Consider the following 21,484-nt stretch of genomic DNA (forward strand, 5'->3'; position numbering starts at 1 on the left):
CTCGCGCGCGCGCATATAATATAACCGCTCGATATGCATTATACACGCGCGCACGCGAGTAGCCGCCGCCGCCGCTGCCGTCACTGCTTGTGCATACATGTACATATATAATTTTACGAGTACACATGCAGGCATGCACGCATGCATACGTCCTCCCTCTCTCTTCCTCTTTCTCCGTCCGCGTTAACCAACCCCCGTTCCCGCATGTATATTGATATCGATGGACGAGAGCTCGAAATCCACGGGCGCTTTATTACGACGAACGATATGTAAGCGGCACTCCAACGCGGAATCCTATTATTATACCGGACAATTATAATAATTATTTACCTTTCCTGTCGTAACAATTAATACCGCGGCCTCGCCCGTGCACGCGGCCGACCGAGCGTGCGGCCGCGCTCGCGCGTGTCTTCGTGCGTGCACGCTTCGTAATGCTAATTCCGCGCGATCGCCGCGTACGTATTACGTGCGTATACGCGCGTAACGCACGTACCTACGTCTGTACGTGCGCACGCCAATATTTACCGATCGCTAATCACGTGACCTGCAAGACCTGCAACTGCTCGCCCATTTGTTTAGACAGTTTTGGATATTGCCGGCGATTTTAGCTAATATTAACCGGGATAACGGTAATTATCGTAATTGTCGCGACAATCCAATCATAATCTATCGCTCCAGCTTCCTTTTTACTCGCGGCATGTTACATGCAAACGAGGACGTCACTTTTCACGAATCGAATAGCACGGTCTCTTCTCTTAGCGCATGTTGCGATTAATCCGGTTCATCTTTTTTTTTTTCGACTTTGTTGGTTGCGTGGTTACGGATCTTTATGATCGTACCTTCAATTGCAATTTTTACGCGTCGCGAGTTTAGTGCTCTGGGAACAGTTTTTCGTGTTAAAATGTGTCTTTTGGGCTTTGAGCTTATGCATCTGTCGGGTCTGGAGAGAGACGCGTCGAGTTTTACAGTTGTTACAATGGCTGATCATGGACACACGTTCGTTTATTTGTCGTTGTTTGTCAGAATGATTCCGTCGAAAGCATAACAACATTGCCGACTGCATTATCGAGGAATTCGCATTTTCGCACGCGGTAAAGAGTGATGATTAGTTGAAATATTGAGAACTGGTAGCGATCTCAATCACGATCGTTAAATCATTCGGCGGATAGAGTATTTTAGCATCGGCAATGATCGAAACGATCTACGCTGTCAATTGAGCATGAAAAAAAGAGTATTTACTATTTGCAAGGTGCACCGGCGATTTTTGACTTCGTGGCAGATTTACAATTCTCGACGCAATTTTTATGTCATACTAAATGCTTTCGCTAAAATATGTTGCAATACCACACACCACACAATTTTCAAGTATTTTCACATTTTAAGGTCACCGATCAATATTTTCGTATCCGTTGAAAAATACAAGCAATACGGTAATTGAGCGGTACCATTAAATAGTATCAATCGTTAAATAAATCAAATCCATTTTAGGACCTAAACGTTCGCGACAGCTGTGAAAATTGAGTTCTATTCTAGTAAATACATACAATATTGTACAATTTTTGTCAATCTCTCAAAAGTAAACGTACAATCGCTCGCATGACCGTGAGACTCGCGAGTTCTCCGAGTATCAAGCTCTCGCGAGAATCTCAGCACGAACAAAACCATCGTCGGCAACAATCCACTCGCGACGATAATCCACGAAGAAATCGCGGGGATGATCCACGAGAAAACCGACTCGATGCCATCAAGGGGGGTACACAGGGGGTAACGGCCATGGTGAGAGGAGGCTGTGAGGAGCTGAGAGGGTGGCAGACGTAAGGGAACGGGAAATAGCCGCGCGCGCTGAAGCCGGCGCGTAAATAATTTCTGATATAATACGGTTAAAAATTACCAAGTTTAATATTAAATAATTCATTTTAATACTGGCTGGCGGCCGCCCCCGGGGGTGGAGACCGCCGCCGTGGAGACGGCGGTGGCGCGCGGGGGGACGTCGAGGGAGACAGGAACGTAGCTACTCGCGAGGGGAGTCGACGGGGCCCGCGCGCCCAGGAGGCATCTATAAATTTCTAAAGTTAATAAATACGTAATGGCCAGCCATGCTTTGTAGCCGCCCGGCGCTCTGTAGATTTTACTTTACCGTAAAGGTAGCGCCCCCTCCTCCCTCTGTCTCTCCCTCCGGCTACCACCATCATCCTCCTCCCCTCTCCTCTGATCTCTATCCTCTTTCTCTCTCTTTCCCCTCTCTCCTTCCTCTCCTTTGTTTCTCACCCGGAGTCGGATCTTTCGATCTCGTGAAAATTTCACGAATGAAATTTTGGCCGCGCCTGTCCTCCGTCCACCCCCCTCGGAGAATGTGACGTTTTTACCCGGGCAAACGATCTTCATGGAAAGGTTTCGGCGATAACAGTAACACAGTAATTCCGTCGACGTTTTACAATTACTGTGCCAGCACAATCGACGTTATGCTAATGCCGAGTTTGGCTCAGGAGAATTTTGCTATTCGGGTAGTAACAATCCAAGTAACATATTTGTCGATAGTAATCAACGGCCGCGCTATTAGGAATCTCGGGGAATTTATGTCTAATATATAAGAAGTTGCATTTGCCCACCGTTCTTGATCACTCTTGAGAAACGTCATCCTCGCGCCAAGAATACTTTCACGTAAAATTTCACGTCTTCTATACGAAAAGAAATCTTATGGGAATGAGGTATCGAGACATCCTCTGTCGATCGGCGAGGAACAGACGCAGATACAATTTATTAATATCATCAGTATCTATCATAGAATGACATTATGTGAAACCCCTGAAAGCATATGCAATAATATGCTCATATCATAGAAAACCTGGCAAAAAGTCGAGGAAGAGGAGCTGCAGCTGTTGATCGCGCGTGATCAAGAGCAAAACGTGCAAATCTCGTATACACGATACGTGCCCTGGCGTGGCGTAGGTGGGCCCGATAAGAATCAGGCGAGCGTGAACGGCGACGGGGAAAAGGGACATTAGTCGCGGCATTATCGCGTCAAGCGACGCGCGGTCGAACTGCCGGAAAAGGAATGCAAGCACCGTGGCGTGTGTGAGCGCTACCGGCACGCTGCGTTGCGCGATACCACCGGCGTACCCCATTGTTGCTGCACCGAGTAATATAAACAATTGGCCCTGTCCGTCTCCCAGCTTCCGGCCGTCACTCGGAAGCCCCGACATTTTTATGGATCGCGGCCGCTCTCTGGAGGTCTCTCCTTCCTTGAGCCTCCTGAATATATTAATGCGTATTCCAGGTCCGTATATTATTTATCTTGCATTCGGGATCGTCCACGGCTAAATTCTTCAGTGCAATCTTTCGCGATGCAACATGAAGAGAAATTGTATCGTGTAGGTTTGGCGGTGGATTGTTATCATTGGTACGTGGCATTGTGATATGTTTGGTCGGATAAATAATGGTGTACTCTATCTAATCGAGTATTTGATATGCACGAACCTGGTGATGCGAGGAAGCAATAACAACGTCTCAAAGCGGCGATGTGACAGCGATAAAATTAAAATATCCCCGAGAATTACTTGTAAATATACTGTAACTTAAATACTTTTCAGATAATTTAATTTAAATAATTATCTCTCTTTAACGCAGGTAAGAAAATATAGTATATAATATGTATAGTATATATGGCATGTATAGCGGCATGAAATAGAACTTCTAGATCCGACAAAGTTTAATGAAATCTAACAAAGTCGGGACTTGCATAATTTTATAAATAAATTGTTGAACAAGTTGTTAAAATGATATTCTTACTCCGTCACTAAATCTTATGAAATAAAATTCATATGATTGTACAGTACGTATAATATTATAAATCTTGTCATATCTTTTCTCAGTATTGAGAAAGAAACTCAAGTAAAGATTATATTCCCATAAATTCATAAATCACACGTAAAACCGATATCCTTTTCCAAGTTTGTCATCAATATTAGAATCAACGACGTTGATCACAGGCTGCATGCCCACACGTATCTTGCTGCTTCCTCGAATAACCAATTTCGATGCAGGCGAATATGTAGACACGTTGCCCCAGAGTGCGGCCAAGATTGATGCAGCCTTATATGGCTAGGCATTGCCGACGTCGTGTGTACAGTTTAGACAGTTTTAAGCACGTCGAAGGGATGATTTATAGACGGGATAAAGGCAGGTCGAGGTAAAGGTGGCCCCCGTTCTGGGAAAGGCACTCCCGATGTGTTGTAACGAAAACGGGATCGATATCGCGCTGGTGTGAAATTAATAAACGAAAGACACGCGCCTCGATACCAGAAACTATATTCTATCCAATCGTCGCCGCTGCTGCCGCTGCCATTCATCGTCCTCGATGATACGCGGAGGCACGTCGAATATTTATTCGGCATTAAGGCGAGGTCGGAGTAAGTATTATTTATGACGTCATTCGACGTCTTCATTCCCGTGGCGTAATTGGGTTCGGTATTAATCGCGCGTTACGCTAACGCGGCCGCGGCTTTACCTGAGCGTAAACGAGGCCGCGTCTCCTTTTTATTGAGGGAAAAAACGCACCGGCTAACTGATTACCGTAACCGCTACGGAGTTATAGAAATATTACGATCGCGCGCGAGGTAGCAGCGTGCCTTACCGCTGCGCCGCGCCGGGAATCCATAATACCGTAATACATGCGAACTCTCTAGGAAATTCTATTAAATTCCCGCGAATATTTTCTTCGCGAATACAATCTAGTCGAAATAAATCTAGACAAATTAAATCAGTCAAGCGTACGTCGACGACCGAATCCTGTTCTTCCGACTGGAGTTTACCCTAACTCGATTTTAACTCGAATTCTACTCTTGCTGAAGAAATATTGGAAGACATTAAACATTAAAGATTTATGAAAGAAGCTAACGGCCAATAAAACTTTTACCGGGGAAAAATCGACTCCGCTCTGCTTTTCCGAAAGATCCGCCTGCACGCGCGCGCGCACACACACGGGAGGAGAGGAGCGCGCAACGGATGCTCCGTATATATTGTTATAACGGCACTTCGCTGTAAATTATGCTCCGCAGGTACATCGCGGAAGCGGCCTGCGATGTTCTCGAATCCTATGTAGGTCTACCCATTGTCAGGCGTTTCTTTTTTCTCGCGGGACGTAATCGTGATCGGACGAGCGGCGTGTACGTACATACGCACGCACGTATCGCGAACGCGCGCGCTGATGCCTACGCGCTCCTCGCGCGTCCCGCGTGCTCGCATTCGCCCGTTAATGCAGCACCGACAAGCCATAAAGCCTATCCATCTAGCGCGGCCTGACTTTTTCCCCGGCGTGAAAGGAGCGTTATTAATTTCTTCGTACGTGCGCGGCGCGCATGTTAATGGAAACGCATGTTTCTCGGTAATTAATTCCCGCTCCTCCGCCTCGGCCGGCCGGAACCTATTCGAGGACACGTTCCGTTCCGCGCGCCGGGCAAGATCTCTCCCGGATCACCGTAGATCAAAACTCTCCGGCCATCGATCCGCACCGCCCCCGCACCCGCCCTCCCTCGTCGACGAAGGCTTCGCCTCTGTTAGCCCTAAAATACAGGACGCGCGTACGCCACACGCCGGACACGCCGTGTAATCCATCGCGCGGATGCTCGCTCGTCTACCGGGTGCGCCGGGGCGATTTCGCGTCCGATTTTGCGTCGGGCGTTGAGAAGGGTAGTCTAAGCCACACTTGTAACAACACGCCGCAGCACGCAGTTAACATGAATCAATATGCTCAGGTGTATTATGTTAAGAGATTAGTCGGCGTGTGCCAATGTAATGTCGCGTCGGTACCTTTGGTTACTTTATCCATTCGCCCATCAGCATTAATTGTTAGTATTAATTGCTGCAGACTATACATTCGCTACTCGCTGTGTGGAACTCGAATCAGAAAAATGCTGCTTTTGTTCCTGGAAGATCTTGAGATCTTTTGAGCAAAGTTCGAGGAAAGTTACTAGTTGTTTATTTCAATTCGAAGAATCGTTCCGATCGAGCTCGATATCAGCCGAGGTTTCTGGCTCCCCGCTGGTACCTAATTAATTTCCCGTGCTTTTTGGAATTTAAGAATCACAAATTCGCAGGTAAGAGTGCTGCACACTCGCCGAATATTCCTGAAGAGCGGCAGTCGATCGCAGACTCGCCCCTTTGTTCGCACGAAAGTATATTTGAACTTTTAAATTAATTTCATGCGAAGTCGGGCTCCCTCGCTCGGAGCTCGCGCCAAGCGAAATTTTTTCCGGCGCGGATTTTTTCCGGATGACGCGCGCGCGGTATTTCGCGATTAATTACCTGCCGATCTATCGAGACGGTTCGAAGCAAGCTTCGCTCCTGGATTGTGTCTCTTTTCTCATCGTATATTCCCGTCTTTCTCCTGTATTCTCTCTTTCTTTCTCTCTGTCTTCTTCTCTCTCTCTCTCTCTCTCTCTCTCTCTCTCTCTCTGTCTCTCTCTCTCACTCTCACGACTACGAGTCAATCACTGGGTATACACGAAACTCGCGCACATCGCCGTGGAACAGGCCGCAGCATACATTAATCACTGATGCTAATGGTATCATAGCCAGCATAGCTGGGGCTCGTACTCTCTCTCGTGCTCGCGCGCGCGCGTTGTTCGTGCGAGACAGCTACCATCGCATATAAAACGTACACACGTACACACATCGTACTCGTGTGGCCGCACACATGCTCGTCAGGCGCCTATCTTGATCCTTGATTCGCTCGCGCATACACAGCCCGCGTAGCGTAGCTCGGGGATCCAATGGATGAACAGTTAGAATGCAGTAATACGCGAGGAAATGTATTCCACTTATTCTGCGCGCCGTGTGTAAGTCTCGCTATCGCGAGCAAGGAAACGAATGGCCGACATCGAGGGCACGCTGGGAAAAAACTCGGTCTCCAACAATACGGGGTGTTTCGTAAGACTCGCGGCGAAGCGAGCTCTCGGCGCGGACTTGTCCGCCGCGCAAATTTCAGCGCACAATTACGGAGCGTATTTTAACTCGCCGGAAATTATTCGGGTGGTTTCCATGAATGAAGCTTCGGGAATGCAAATAGACGGGGAAATCTTATTCATTAATTAATTTTAAATGCATGTTATTTTAATGGGATCTCAATTTGAAACTCGATGTACTCATAAATGCATTTCATTTGAAATTTTAGAAGCGGAACTCTTAACTTTAACTCTCCGATATCCTTTTGAGATCGTCGCGTTTAATCTACTCTGACCGGACTTTCTCATGCATATGCTAGCAGTGGGGGCTTGCGATTTCTTTTAAGGCAAACTCGCACACTTAATATTGATAGCCCATATCGGGGAATTAATTTCCGCATCATATTTATTGAGACGTTCGCTATAGCACGTGCTCGGCAAATTATAACTCGTCGCGCTGCGAGCAGGCCAAAGATTTGATTATCGTCCTAAATTACATTACTTGCCGCATTTAGGTAAGATGAAAATCGAATCAACGCATGAGAGGGTTAAGGGCTTGCGCGAAGGGTTGAAAAATAGGGGAAATAAAATTACGGGCAATGCGATTCGGTTCGCGAGGGGGAGGGCGGCTTCAGATACGCCGACAGCAGATACGCGATTATTAAACGATCGGGAACGTAACGAAACGCCGCGCCGGCCGCGAGATCTTCGAGTGCGGATCAACGATTCTCCACGCATCGGTCCTCCCTCGCCTCGCCTCTCCTCGCGCGTTTCTCTCGCGTATCGGCTCTAATTACATAAAAATGCAGCGTCTGGCGAGCGAGCCTGAGCGGACGCGAGACGAACGCGGGGTTGTCCAAGTAAGAACACGACACGCGTAGCCGCGCAGTCCCCTTCCAACGAGAAGGAAATAAAGGAGGAAATAAAAAATCGCAAACGAAGCGAGACAGAGACATGAAGAGAAAGAGAGAGAGAGACAGAGAGAACAGGAGAGAGGCCGATAGGTCATCGTAGCTGGGAAAACCATAGGGGGAATCTGAAGAGAGATGGAGGGCACATCAGCGAGGAGAACGGACGGGAGAAAATCAGAAGGGTGCGGAATGGCGCCCTCTCTCTCCCCCCTTTCCCTCTCTTTCTATTTAGCGCTCTTTCTCTATCTCTCTCTTTCTCTTTCTCTCTCTCTCTCTCTCTCTCGTTCTCTCTTGAGGGGTGGAACGTTACTCGTTCCGAGGAGGCGGTAGGTTGGACGAGGCGGTAGTGGTCGCGGAGGAGGCGGTGGTGGAGGGGACGGGGGTTCGTCCTATCAATCACGGTATTATTATCGAGTCCGTGATTAGCAAGGCATGCTAACGATATCTCTGGCCGGAGGCAGAGGGCAACGCTAGGCCGTTGTGCTCTTGTGTACGCACGCGTATGCACGTATGCATCGTTCGGTACGAGTGCGGCCGTTGTATGAGTATCGTGAGTCCGTGAGTACATGTGTCCGACTTTGTACGTGTACACGTAACTACTGTGTGTATCTGAAATTGCACGCGTGTGTATATGTGTGCGCGTGCGCACGTGTGTGTATGTGTGTGCGGATCGGCGTTGCGCGCAATGCAACTGGAGTGGCCGCGATGCGATTCCGGAGTAGTACCGGAGTGTACCGTGTGTATCGTGCCGTGATGGTAGCGGTACGGTATGGTAGCCGTGGATGGTGGTGGTGATTTCAACGACGACGACGACGGCAACGTGGAGGAGGTCGACGCGCGAGCGCGCTTGCGAAAAGGGGGAGGGAGAGGAGAAGAAAGGGTGGCGGGAGGGAGCAGAGGAGGCAGGTCGTGTAGTATCGGGGGTGCACGGGGGAGAAGGCAAATGGAGAGACCAGCAGGAGGAGATGGAGTAGATGGAGGTGGAGGAGGTAGCCGGCATTGCTAGCTGCTGCCTGCCTGCTGCTGCTGCTGCTGCTGCTGCTGCTGCTGCTGCTGCTGGTGCTGCTAGCTGCTGCAGGCAACAGCAGCAGCCACTGTTGCCTGTTTCGCTAGTCGAGAGACGAGACGGTTGTACGTAGGTAGGTAGGTAGGGTAGACACGTCGGCGGGTAGGTAGGTAGGTATGTAGGTAGGTAGCCGCGGCCTCCCAGTTGTTCCCTCCACGCGTATGCATTGATTCGGGCAGCCAACCCTTACCGTTGCTGTGTCCGAGCCGAGGCCCAGATCCGAGGGTATTAACGGCCGTTCGACAACCCGAATTCGGCAACTTCGACTCGCGAAATCGCGGCCCGGTTGATTTAATGCGCATGGGTTGACCCCGGGGCCAAGTGTCCGGGGAATCGGGTTCATGCTTCGTGATGTCCTCGGGTGTTGCGGTCCTCATGTGTTCATAGAATCCTGTCCTTCTATGCGTCTCTCCTTCTCGTGCCTTCTTGCATCCGAAACTCGATACGGACCCGTTGTTAACTCATTTCTCCTTATTTATCTCTCTATTATTCACGCGAGTAGATAATTAAACTTCATTTAATAAATTTCGAAAAAGGCAATTTCCAATTTAACATTACCTTGACGTTGTTCAGTGCTAATCCTAGTTCTACTCTTCTTTCTGCGTCCACTTTGTAGATAAAAACGTAACATTATACAAAGTCGCTAATTCGGCTTGATCAATCTCGAACGCGATTACGCCTAAGCAGTTATTTCGGCTGGCAGAAAGTTTCCGGAAGAATTCGCGGCAACATGGAGGACGGTGGATCAGCAGGCAATGTAATACTCGTTCGTTTCGGGGGGGGGGGGGCCGAGCAGTCCCTCGGTCCTATCTCTGGCGTGCGGCCGATATTCGGGTTATACGGATCGCTCGCAATGCGATTCGCGGCTAAACGCGTTACGGGGAACGTAATTTAGTCCCGGTCGCATACCCCGTATCGCGCGCGCTCTCGCTCGTACCCGCTCCGCTCGCGTGTACTCCCCGCGCATCCGCGTGCACCAGTGCGTACATGTATGTATGTATGTGTGTGTATGCGTGTATACGTATACACGTGCCCCGCGTGCTTCCCCGTTCCGCGGATGCTCGCGTCAGCCCGCGTTCGCCGCCCGCGTTTCCATATACGTTCCTCTTCCTCCCTCGCTCTCTCACCCTACCGAACCCCATCATTCGCCCCCCGCGTTCCTCCTCCATCCTCTTTCCACGTGCAATAGATATGCCTCCCTCGATCTCTCTCTCTTTCTCCGTCCCATTGCCCCTGCCTCTCTCTGTCTTCACTCCGCTTCGTGTGCGCTCGTAACGCACGGTCACCGATGAATTCGCGCGAGGCTCGCGCGAGGGGTGGCGTGGCGCGGTGACGGTCGGGCGAAGGGGTGGATTGCACGGGCGACGAGTAATGATATTTCGCGCCCATTATGAAATATTCGAAATGATTTGCCGGGATTGTGCATTTTGATTTGACGTTCATCCGCGTAACCTAGAGCTGCTCGTGCGCGCGCGACCGCGTATATACGCGCGCGTTCGTACAATACACGCGACGCGCAGGGTAGGAGGGTGCGCTCGGACGGGGGTGACGATCTCGGCGTGTCCAATCGGTCGACGTGATCGTTCGTGCGCGTCGACACTTTCGTTGCACGACGAAATTTTCGCCCGAAAAGAACAATTCGCCCCGTCAATGCGATTCAGGCGTCCAAACGCCCCCACCAACCCGCCACAATTTTCTCGCCGCTCGTACTTTGCGCTGGCGCGTATCGATAAAAATTTATGAAAAGCGCGAAAGGATTACCTGAAATATAGGAGGAATATACGTTTCACGAAAATAACGATGTTGATTGCGCTATTACGTTTGAAATCTCGAATAAGCACGGAGAGCTGCCGTTACTTCGGAATCCAATATTCCTAATTACATCAATTATATTAGTTATATTAGAGGCAAACAGAGCATACACGCGACCATTGTGAAATCTCTCTCTGGCATTACGCTGCGTATTAATGATATATTTAATAGCTAATGATAGCGCCATGTATATTTAATAACGTAATAAACACCACGTACAATCGCGATATGATTATATTGTAACGCCCAAGTCGTAACCATAATTTAAACAGTAATTCCGACCGGAAGCAACGCTCGCCCATGGCCGCTCTCGGATGCGTTGAACCCGCGATTCATCCTCGCACTCGACTCACGGTTTGGACGCTAAAAAGTTTTTGCTTTCCTTATGAGAGGTAAAAGTGTTTTCCGATATATATTTCCTGTGACAGAAACATCGTTTAAGAAGATTTATCGGAAACACTTAGTTTTACAAGTTCAACTGACTTTTTTTGTGCATCTCCTGACATTTTCAAATGTTACGTTAAAAATGTTGCGTTAAAAATAAAATGCAAATTCGATACTTCTTCTTTATGTTTTTCATATTTTTCTGTTGTCAATTCGTATTTTTTATGCTTTTTCACGCTTCTTCGTCTGTTATAACAATGTAATGGATATCAGAATGCAATATCTGGAGATTCTGCTTATATTTAGATACTTGACACACACACACAGACAGTAGAAAATACGCGAAGCAATGACGTACGACCGTGAAATCATACTTTCCAAATGAGCCTCTTATTACGAATTTCTCCGGCGTCTTTATTTGCTGCAGAGTACACGCCAATGGCTCAGCAAATTCATGCTATTTGTCGGAGAAATTTCTCTTCGTTCCATTTTCTGCGGTTTAACATGTAAACCACTGCACTTTGTTTACTTTCCAAGAGAGAATATGTCAGTCTTGTCTTCCTGTTCCTGTTCATAAAAGTATAAGAAAGGATAAAAATAAAAGTGAAGAATATCTCATTATTCACCATTTCTTGTTACGTAATCGTATAATCAGTCACTATACTTGTTATATTTATCGTATTTTGTTAATCATTTTTTATTCTAACAAATTGATTAAACTCGGATATGCCATAAATTTACATTTTTCTTCCCTGTCTTGCTTAACGTGAAAGAAAGAATTCCTCATTATTAAATGTTTAATGTCAAACAGAAAATAGATATAATTATCTCTAAAATATCTCCAATTAAATAATTACAACGGTGAGGCTTTGAGATAGCTAAAAGAGTCAACAATAAATCGAATAATCGGAAATTGAGATACGCGCGTTATTCGACACATTCGCTGACATTAGCAAAGGGATTAAAATAATCCGCATTCGATCCACTACGCCTGTTAACGCCTATCGGAAAGGGATAAGATAGCACTCGGCCGACTAATTTTCGGCTGCAGTTTGTCAGAATTTGAAGCTGCCGGTGGGGGCGACAGGGCGCGAAGCGGCAATGGGTGTTATAGAGGGGTGGGTCGGAGGGGGTGGTTGGTTTAAATTCTCTTCCGTCACCGCAAACATGCATATAACGCAGCCAGGCGGTGCGTGTAAACGTGTAAACGCCGGACGGTGCCAACCGCTAAATACAAAAATCCCCAACCACCTGTGAAGCCGTCCGGCACCGGCGATGTGTGCGTGCTTGTCTGAACGCTCGCGCGTACGTGTGTATGTGTGCACGTGTGCGTTTCCAAGTTAATTACAGCATAATTGCGGTCGACATTTTGTTGTTCGTCGCAGTTGTCGACCGCCGGCCCGCCGCCGAAAGCGGATCGCTTTCAGCCCTTTTCGCGCCGTAAATTCTTGCGATATCGCGCGCGCTTTTCCTCGCCAGCTCGAATCCCGTCGCCTCGCGGTCGCGGCCGTTATTTCGAATCCGCGTTTCACCATCTGCCCCGACCGATTCGCCGGAGAACTTACGGCTGCGAGACCGTCTACTTTGATTGCCAAGATATTTCACGTGCATGCACGTGCTGGATATGAAAAGATTGTGAAATACAACGAACAGCTTTCTCCAAAATGCACACATCTTTTTCTGTTCTCTTATATTTGAGAAACATTGATCTGAATAAGCGTTACTATACTTATTCATCCTGGTAGCATTCTGCAATCAATCATAAATACGTTTATCGACTTTATCGACTCTATCAAGTTTATTGACTCGATTTTGCTGCGGGCGCGAGATAAGTTTCCTCAATCTCTCGGAAAAGACATCCGTTATATCCCGCAGAGTTTCATGAAACTGTAAACAGTATAAAGAGCTCATTTCGAGGGCGGCGAATGTTGGTCTTGGAAAATAATAGTACCTGGCGCAGCTCGACGACACGTATCGCGCGAGGTGCAACTTCGTGCCGAGACAAAAACACGCGGAACGCAATCGCAATCGAAAGGAGCAGCGCGAAAGGGCGACGATGGTATCGGGGGTGGTGCGGCGGGCGAGAGGCGCGAGAGGGAGGATGGAAAAGACAGAGGGGCGGAAGCGCGGAGATGTGGACGGGGCACAAAAGCGCGAGATATTCAACCCTATCGGAGCGTATATAGCCTGTCGGGACGGCCCTCCCAACCCCCCATAAATTGATGCCAATGTACCTACGCGGCCCCGGCGCGTTATACGTCTGAATATTACGCACACTCGGCTCCCTCTCTCTCTTCCTCTGCCTCCTCATCCTCCTGCTCTTCCTCCTCTTCCTCCTGCTCCTCCTCCTACGCTCGGTCGGCGGGGCCAGGGTGAGGGGTAGCAGCGGTAGCAGCAGGGGGGTTGGGCAGGGAGGCGGCCGCGTACCTACCCGCACCACCACGCCTCGGTTATGCCGTATAGAACACAATTAAGTAAATGAGCACGGGTTGCGCCCGCTATAGATACCCTCTATTATGTGTATTGATCTCTAGCGCGGACTCCAGTTACACGTAATACGTGTTTTGTCGTTTGTGCGTTCGTACGTGGCGGCCGAGCGTATGCATGCGAGCGCGTGCAAGTGCACGGAATAGATATGGCGACGAGGGTGAGGGCCGGCGAGAGGGTGAAGGGACAGTGAGAGAAAGAGAGAGCGGAATAGCTGGAACTAGAAAGATAGACAGAGGAGAAGAGATAGCGAGAGAGGGAGAGAGAGGGAGAAGGAGAGAGATATGTAGAGAGACAGGTGCCCGGATGCGAGAGCTCTGCCCCGATGATATTCCCGAGTCGAATCCTCGCTAATGAAAAGTCTACGAAGTAGGACGAGCCTGGCGAGCCGCGAAACGAAGGAGCACGGACGGCTCCATCGGTTTAATGATTATCATCATTTAGCCGGACGGAAAAGTCGGACGAGCCGGACGGAATTGTTTAAAGCGCATCTGGAATCAATGGTTCGATGAGGACTGAGCATCATAAGGTAACACGGACATTGTTTGGAGCAAATCCTGAATGAAGAGCAGTTCTGGGAATTTTTGCTCCGAAATTAACGTGATCGAGACGCTCGTAGGTCCTTTCGAGTACTGTTAGTAAAAGAATATGTTAAGGTGTAGATAATGATCATTTTGTCTAACTATCCAGAGAGAAAGAGAGGGGAAGAGAGAGCAATTAGGAAAATGGTTTGACACTCTGTTAATAATTTCGATGATTATTTATTTTCATAGAATTTTCTCCTTCCGCCTGAAGGCGGAAGTTGAAACTTTATATTGCTCGATTTGCCAGTCGCAAGAAAGGGTAAACACTTTTCTCAAAGGAGAAGTTTCATTCAGCTGATAATTGATCCTTCTGATCATCACGTCGCAATTATTAGCAGCGTGTTACATTATCCAAGCTAATTAGCTAATTAGATACATCCTCTCCCACAACAATACAACAATACTTTATATTTTTATGTATCGCTATGTTAAGGATATATATTATATATCTGTTCTTTATTTTCTGATTATTTCAAATGCATCGTCTGCGCCAAAAGTTTCGCGCCCATTCGCGCTCGTTAATATATCCGTTATAATACATCTACCGCTCGGTCACTGCCGTTTCGGCCGATTTCGGTTCCTTTCGTACTTCTTCCCGCACGAGCCTCGCGAGCCGTGTGCAGATGCGTGCGACCAACGCCCCGATTATGGCAACGAGCAGAAGTCGGATTCGTTTTCGAACGTTAAAGTCATTTTGTACGCGTGGATAAAGTTTATTTGTAATCGGTTTGTTTGCCAAAGTGTCGCGTGTGAATAAACGAGTCTTCTAATTAAAAGGAGCATTTTTCTTGCCCGCGTCCGAAAGAAAAATACCGGAGAGTACCGCGCGGAGGGTACACGCCCGCAGCGTCGTCATTTTCACGTTTGGTCTACGCAACACGCTCTATGAGACTAGTAATGCATCCTCCGTCGGCCTTCAGGTTACAAGCTGTGATGCCGCTCGTTACATTATTCGAGATTCCTCGATTCCTCGATTCGAGAATATATCTTCCACGTATGTTAACCATAATCTTTTCCGCCCCAATATATTTTAGATATATTGTAAAACGTCGGCGTCTCTTAAACTACGCGTTTTTGCGTACGATTGGAAATTATAACGGACGCTCTAAAATGGAGTCACTGAGAACAATGCGAGCACATTCTAGTCTTTGTATACATTACAATTAAAAATTTCTCGGACTCTTCTTGCTTGGGCTCTTGCCGTTCGTGGAGTCCACGCGAATTGGCAGTAGTTTCGCGTTACACGTTCCCGGGTTTAACAACGGGCATTATTTCCCGCCGTGCGCGTTGCAATCTTCGCTCCAAGTTCCTCATGATATTTAATCAGGCGGACGCCGCAGCGCGATCTCCTCTGCCTCCTGCCGTCCTCCCCGTCTCCCTTTATCGTTCCCTTTTTTTTTCTTTCCCTTTTCGAGGGAAGAGCTTTTTCCTGAGCGGTCGCTCCGCAAAAATTTTCCCCCGAGCGCGAATAATAAATTCCGTTTTACGAGGCGCTCTTAATTCAAGTGGAAATCGTTGTAGTTACGTGTTATCGCCGTCTTTGTCCTCCTCCACCACCTCCTTCTCCTCCTTCTTCCGCGACCGCGACTCATTCCACCGTTCTTTCTTCAACTATAGCAAGTAGGTTGCTACGACTTGTGTGTATTTACTGCGGCCCGCTAGCAGGAAACGGAAAGATAGTTATCTGATGGCAAGAGGAATGAAGGGAGGGAGAAAGGAGAGAACAGAAGGAGGAAGAGAGAGAGAGAAAAAGGGCGAGAGAGTACATGAGTAAAGAGGAAGAAAAAGAGACAGAGCGAGAGAGAGAGGTGGCCAGGTAGACGCCATAGTTACTTATTTTCCCGCGGCTGATTATAATATTACGCAAGCCGGCGGTATATACGCTCGCGTAATGCGGATGCAAATGCGACAGAGACGAGTTATGCCGAGTCGACTCGGCGAAATCTTCGGGCCCGACGCCGTATTTTATTTATACGCCGCGCGAGCACCTGCGCGTTTATGGATACCCCGTTGCTCGTGTATGCACGCGTGCGGTATTATCGGGGATACGTTGCTTGTCATCATTTGCCATGTTCGTGCGTAAAAGATGTCGGTCGCGATGACGTACGCACACCGGTGCGCCGTTGCGCGATTAATATCCCGGCCGGCCGAGTACGCGTCGTGAATCTCGATCTTTATGCACGCACGGAATTTCAGGTGCGCGATAATGCGTGCGTGCGCGTATCCTCTTTCATCGGTTCCAAGTCGTGAGGAATGTCGCCGTTCAGGTATTCCGCTCGCGAGACGCGCACGTCAAAACGATCTCTAATCCGGCGAATAAACACATTATTCTTACTTGCATTACTCGCGAGCGCAACCGGCAAGCGTGCGTTTTGCTTATTCCCGGTACGTATGCCTCGCGAGCGCAAGGCGCGCCTTACGTAACGCGTGCGGCAAAGACACGTGAACACAGCGACACGGACGAGGGAGCCCCTCCGCGCTGTGTGTTTCGCATAACGACATATTATTTATATAAGCGACGTTGTCTCGACAAATCGTTCTACTCTCGCAAATTACCCCGGAATATAGACGGGCGTAAGTAATAGCTATCCAGCGCGCAGGAACGGAACTCGCGGCGACGCGACGTGCCGCACGGTATTTTCAGCAAACTCATGCGGATCTCCGATGCGACGCGGTATTCGCTAGATTAAACAGATTCACGATGCGAGCGAATGGAGAGGATGTACGCCGAGTAATTAAAACGTACGTGGAAATCGCCGGGACAATCACCGTACAAACGAAACCAGTCAATGTAAGAAGGTGAATGGATCCTCGTGCGTTTGGCGAGCCGCGGCGAATAGAATTGTCCCCGCGATTTCGATAATTCTATCGGGACGATTCTAAAGTGTACTCCTCGTTAAGCACCACTGTTTTTCTCGTCGCGAATTCTCGTCGTTTCGCCTCACGGCGCTCCAATCCGCCGCGTTGCATCGCGCCGGACCAGCCAGCCACTTCGGAAAAATATCTTGAGGGGTGGAAATAATATCCGTCTGAACCACCGTGAAACGTACACAGGAAAGAAACCCCGGCGAGCGGGGTTGAAACGGAGGGGACGTAAAAATATTCCGATTACATTGCTAAACATACGCTCTTTAGAATGAGTCTAGGTAAAAAACTCGCCGGAGCGGAAGAGACACGGATAGGTAGATAGATAGATAGACAGATAGGTCGGCCGGTTTATTATGTTCCGCATGGGAACCCACGAGAACAATATACTCGGAACGTACACGTAAGTGGTGTGAAATGACGGGCCGGAAAATATCGAAAGCAGCAGAAATGCAAATACAAAAAGAGGACACCGAATCCAATTTGGCGACGATGCAATTAAGATGCGGAAAACAGATGAACGGTCGCGCACAAAAAGAGAGGGGAAGGAAGCGAATTTTATTACAGGAGAAGCAGATGGAGATGGAGGAGAAAGGAGGAAGAGGAGAAGGCATAACACACAAAGAGAGAGAGAAAAAGAGAGTTTTATTTGGCGGGATAGAAAGAAAGGCGGAGGGCACCTGAGGTTGGAGAGCAGAAAGATCCGAGGGGCAGAAGGACGAAGGGGGCGGCCGGAGCGCGTTTTAAGCGTCGTCGATCAATTAAATCCCTAATAAAAGGACTTCGTAACCAGATTTCGCTTACGAGATAATAATGTGCATTACGGCAGCTCGGATGTGTGAGACGACTCGCACGCACGCACGCAAGCAACGCGCGCGCGAGCACTCTCCGTGTGTACACACGAGGTGTCCCGGCCGGAAGCGCGCGCGGCCTCGCGCGGCCTCGCGCCGGCGTAACGTTATTTTCTAATTTCCCATTCATGGGCTACCGTTTAGTTTCGATTTGCCGCTTCGTTACGACGCCCGGAGATTTACACGGTTAGATAGGATTGTTGCATGCCGCTATCTTCCCCCTCGGCCCCGCCGCGTTTTATATAACCATCTTTCGTCACCGCGCGCGCCATCTTCCCCCTCCGGATATCTCGCCGCGCGATAATCTTTTCTTTCTGCCTTTTTTTCTCCGCGTTTCTTCTTCTTTTTGCCTCCTCTCCCCTCGCTCTCGTCGGCCGTTCGTCCGTCGGTCTTTCCTGGAAGATAATGCTCGGCCGCGCACTTTGCATTTCAAATGCGGGAGAGCCGGACGGACGGACGAGCCCGGGATCGATCGCGAATCGCGAGCGTACCGGCTAACAACGCTAAAAGGGAATAATCTCGACGGCGATGCCGGACGATTAGGCTGCTGGTGCCGCGCAGCGCGAGCCAGCGCGGAACGCGGCAGAACGCGCGCGATTCCATAGCCGAAGACGAGGTCGCGGTTTTACCGACAACTTTTGAAAATAAAGTACTCTCATCTACCTTCCCGCTTCTCTAAAAGCGAAAGCTATTTATTCTCTGGAGACTTGCGAACGATGAAAAATGCAAATTTGTTATTTCTCTTGACGAAAGAGAGAAAGAGAAGGAAAGAGAGAAGGGGAGAAAGAGAGGAAATGTATGGAGAAACGTGAAAATAATTATTATAATAAAATTATTATAATAAATCTCGCTTATCCTGGATATTTAATTTTTCATGTCGGCGGCCGAGCTCTTGAGAATTTTCTAGATCCAACCCTGATGTAATTTAAAGTACGGAGTGCGCTTGCTAATTTAAAATAACGAGCCGCGGAAATCTGCGCCGCGTCGTCTGCGACTCGCTGGCGTCGCGGCGTTCGCAGTTTTCGAGAAACGGGAACGATCCCGCGCGTGTACAACGAAGAAACGGAGACCGCCGCCATCTGCTGCTGGTAACCGATTTTTATTGGGGCTCGATAAGGGTGACGGGAGAAAAATTTTATCGCGTCTCCGACGACCGCGAAGCGGACGGAGAGGAAGAGAAACGCAGGAAGATAGAACGAAGGGGTTGTACAGGGTGCGCTGAAAAAGAGCGGAAACTTTTTCTGAAAATTAATCGATCGCATTCGTAACGCCACGTAACTGACGGACGGCTGATTTCGAGACAAAACGAAAAAGGCACTCGCGTTACACCAAGAAGCATCTTTGTTACTTTCGTTTTGTGACGTGTTCACCGAAGCAGCATAAATCGATACTCCCTTGTACATGACACCGTCATTTTTCAACTGCTACATTTAATTTCTTCTTGTTTCGTTTCTAAATATTCTAAATATTCAAATTTGCAATCGTGAATTTACCTGATATTTAAATGTTAATACATCATACAGTTGTGCAGTTTGCACATTGAATCGTTTAACGTTGGAGCTCGGTATTTCTCAGTATTGCGATAAGGATATCGCAGCAAGAATTAATTAAATACGTGGAGATATTGTATTTTACAGTTAATTTCAGCGAATTCTTCTTGTTACATGGAAAACTCATTGCCTCATTAATATTTCCAAATATTTAAACATCGAGCACCGAAAAATCCCGCCGAAGGAAAAACTTCGCAAATAGCACTATCGATTTATATCTTTTCAGGCGCACCCTATATACGTTCGTCGGGAGACGTGGAATAGGGACTGGAGGAAAGGGGAATGAAGGAGGACAGGGGGAGGGAGGGAGGTAGTAGAGCAAGGCAGGGAAAAATGGAGAAAAAGATCGAGAGCGTGGTACGCCGTGCCCAACGAGTAATAAGTTAGTAATAATATTTTCACAATATCTCTCCTGGATTGGATGTTATTTCATTATATTTTATTGCCTCTTACTATTACTCTTGCCAGTGCGGAAACCTCCCTCCGTCCCCGCCGCCCACTACGCCGTCCTCCCGGCCCCCCCTCCCCCCGTCCGTTCCCCCGTCCCCCGTCGACCACCGCCGGCGTCCCGTTCTGTTTTATTATCTCGAGCCTCTCTCCGCACCAGGAGAATTCACTCGCGGAACTCATTATTGAGGGGTTTATTCTGCTGTAACCGTTGGCTTCGCCCCCTTCTTTCTTCGCTTCCGCCTCCATCTGCTCTGCGTTTCTTCCTTTTCGGGGAGAGCGAGTATGTCAAGCGTATCGCGCGCGTGATACCAATGCACGCGGTATGTATCAGTGAGATCGCTGCAACTCGACAAGTTCTTCGCCAGGGTTCTATAATACATCCCGCCCGTACATGGAGTAAAAAATGACACGGGACAAAGGAAGAGGCGCGAGGGTATCACAATGCGAAAGAGAAAGACAGAGGGGAACGTTAGACTCGTTGATAATAATAAGGTAGCTGGCGCGTGGGAGCAAAAGGCACGGGACGCGACCAGCCCTTTGCCCGAGTGAGAAAAGTCGGGTGGGAAAAGTTAGCCGACCGATAAATCATTCCCTTACCTTGCCACCTGTGCAATCTTCGCCACCGCAGCTACGTATTTCTGCGGATTAACGCGTCCAAGGGAGCGCGCGAAGGGTGGCTCGTACTTGCAGCCGGCAACTGCTTTCGATCTTTAACCTTTTCACCATAAATATCGCGCGTATATAGGTATATAGGTCTCTATACGTGTAAATAACTTTGCTAAAGGGCAAGTAAAAATTTAAACGACTAAATTGATTAAATGGTGCACTGTTTCTCTTTCGATTCTGCATTTCATTCCTCTTTGTTTTAATTGATAATTATATTGTTTATTGATTGCTACTTGCCAAAAATACTTGCCGATTAATAATTGGCGAGGAAGCAACGAAAACGACGACGTTAGATTCCGCGATATAACAAACATCTTAATTGTTGTCATATAATTAACACCTGTTATTAAATACTGTCTCATTGTTAATATTATTTCTTGACAAGCTTGTCTGCTGTTCTTGAACAAATCGCCTTGGATATCAGCAAAGTAGCAGATTATAAAAATACCGCACAACCGTACAGTGGAGAGTATTTAATCGCTAGTTTCTTGGCGCAAGCATGATTATTTAAATTTTCACGGGTATTCGTTAATTCAATTGACTTGCAGCTAATCTGATCCGTCTCCCGCCGTTCACTTCTCTCAATCGTGTATCCTTTTTTCCCTCTGTTTCGTGACAGGCCGGAGGACCGCGGGGAAGCGTCGACGCGCAGATGGACTTCGACGAGAGCAATGCACCCCGCATGGAAAAAGCGCAGCCCCTACTGCGAGCGGTATCGACAGCGTACGAAGACATGTAACGTACAGGTGAGTTGTACCACTCGGGCATTACACGGCCGGGCGCACGTTGCAATTTCATGCGGAAAGTTTCGCCTTGATTCCACCTACGTAACGAGCGGCCGCGGCGTACCCCCTCATCGCCGCGGCTTCGATTTTCTCCTCCGCTTAAGGAAGCTCCGTTTTGAAAGCGAGAAACGA

The 21,484-nt window shown here is 48.3% G+C and overlaps 1 protein-coding gene across 1 annotated transcript in view; it reads left to right on the forward strand.

Annotated features, from left to right (window-relative positions):
* LOC113562957 overlaps positions 1 to 21,484 on the forward strand; it is an 88,118-nt gene that overhangs the window by 45,003 nt on the left and 21,631 nt on the right. Inside the window, exon 6 of the mRNA XM_026973818.1 lies at positions 21,187 to 21,313. Coding sequence (XP_026829619.1) covers positions 21,187 to 21,313 — 127 coding nt within the window. The remainder of the gene's footprint in view (positions 1 to 21,186; positions 21,314 to 21,484) is intronic.

This window comes from Ooceraea biroi, chromosome 11 (assembly GCF_003672135.1).
Source record: "Ooceraea biroi isolate clonal line C1 chromosome 11, Obir_v5.4, whole genome shotgun sequence".
In the NCBI taxonomy this organism is placed as follows: Eukaryota; Metazoa; Arthropoda; class Insecta; order Hymenoptera; family Formicidae; genus Ooceraea; species Ooceraea biroi.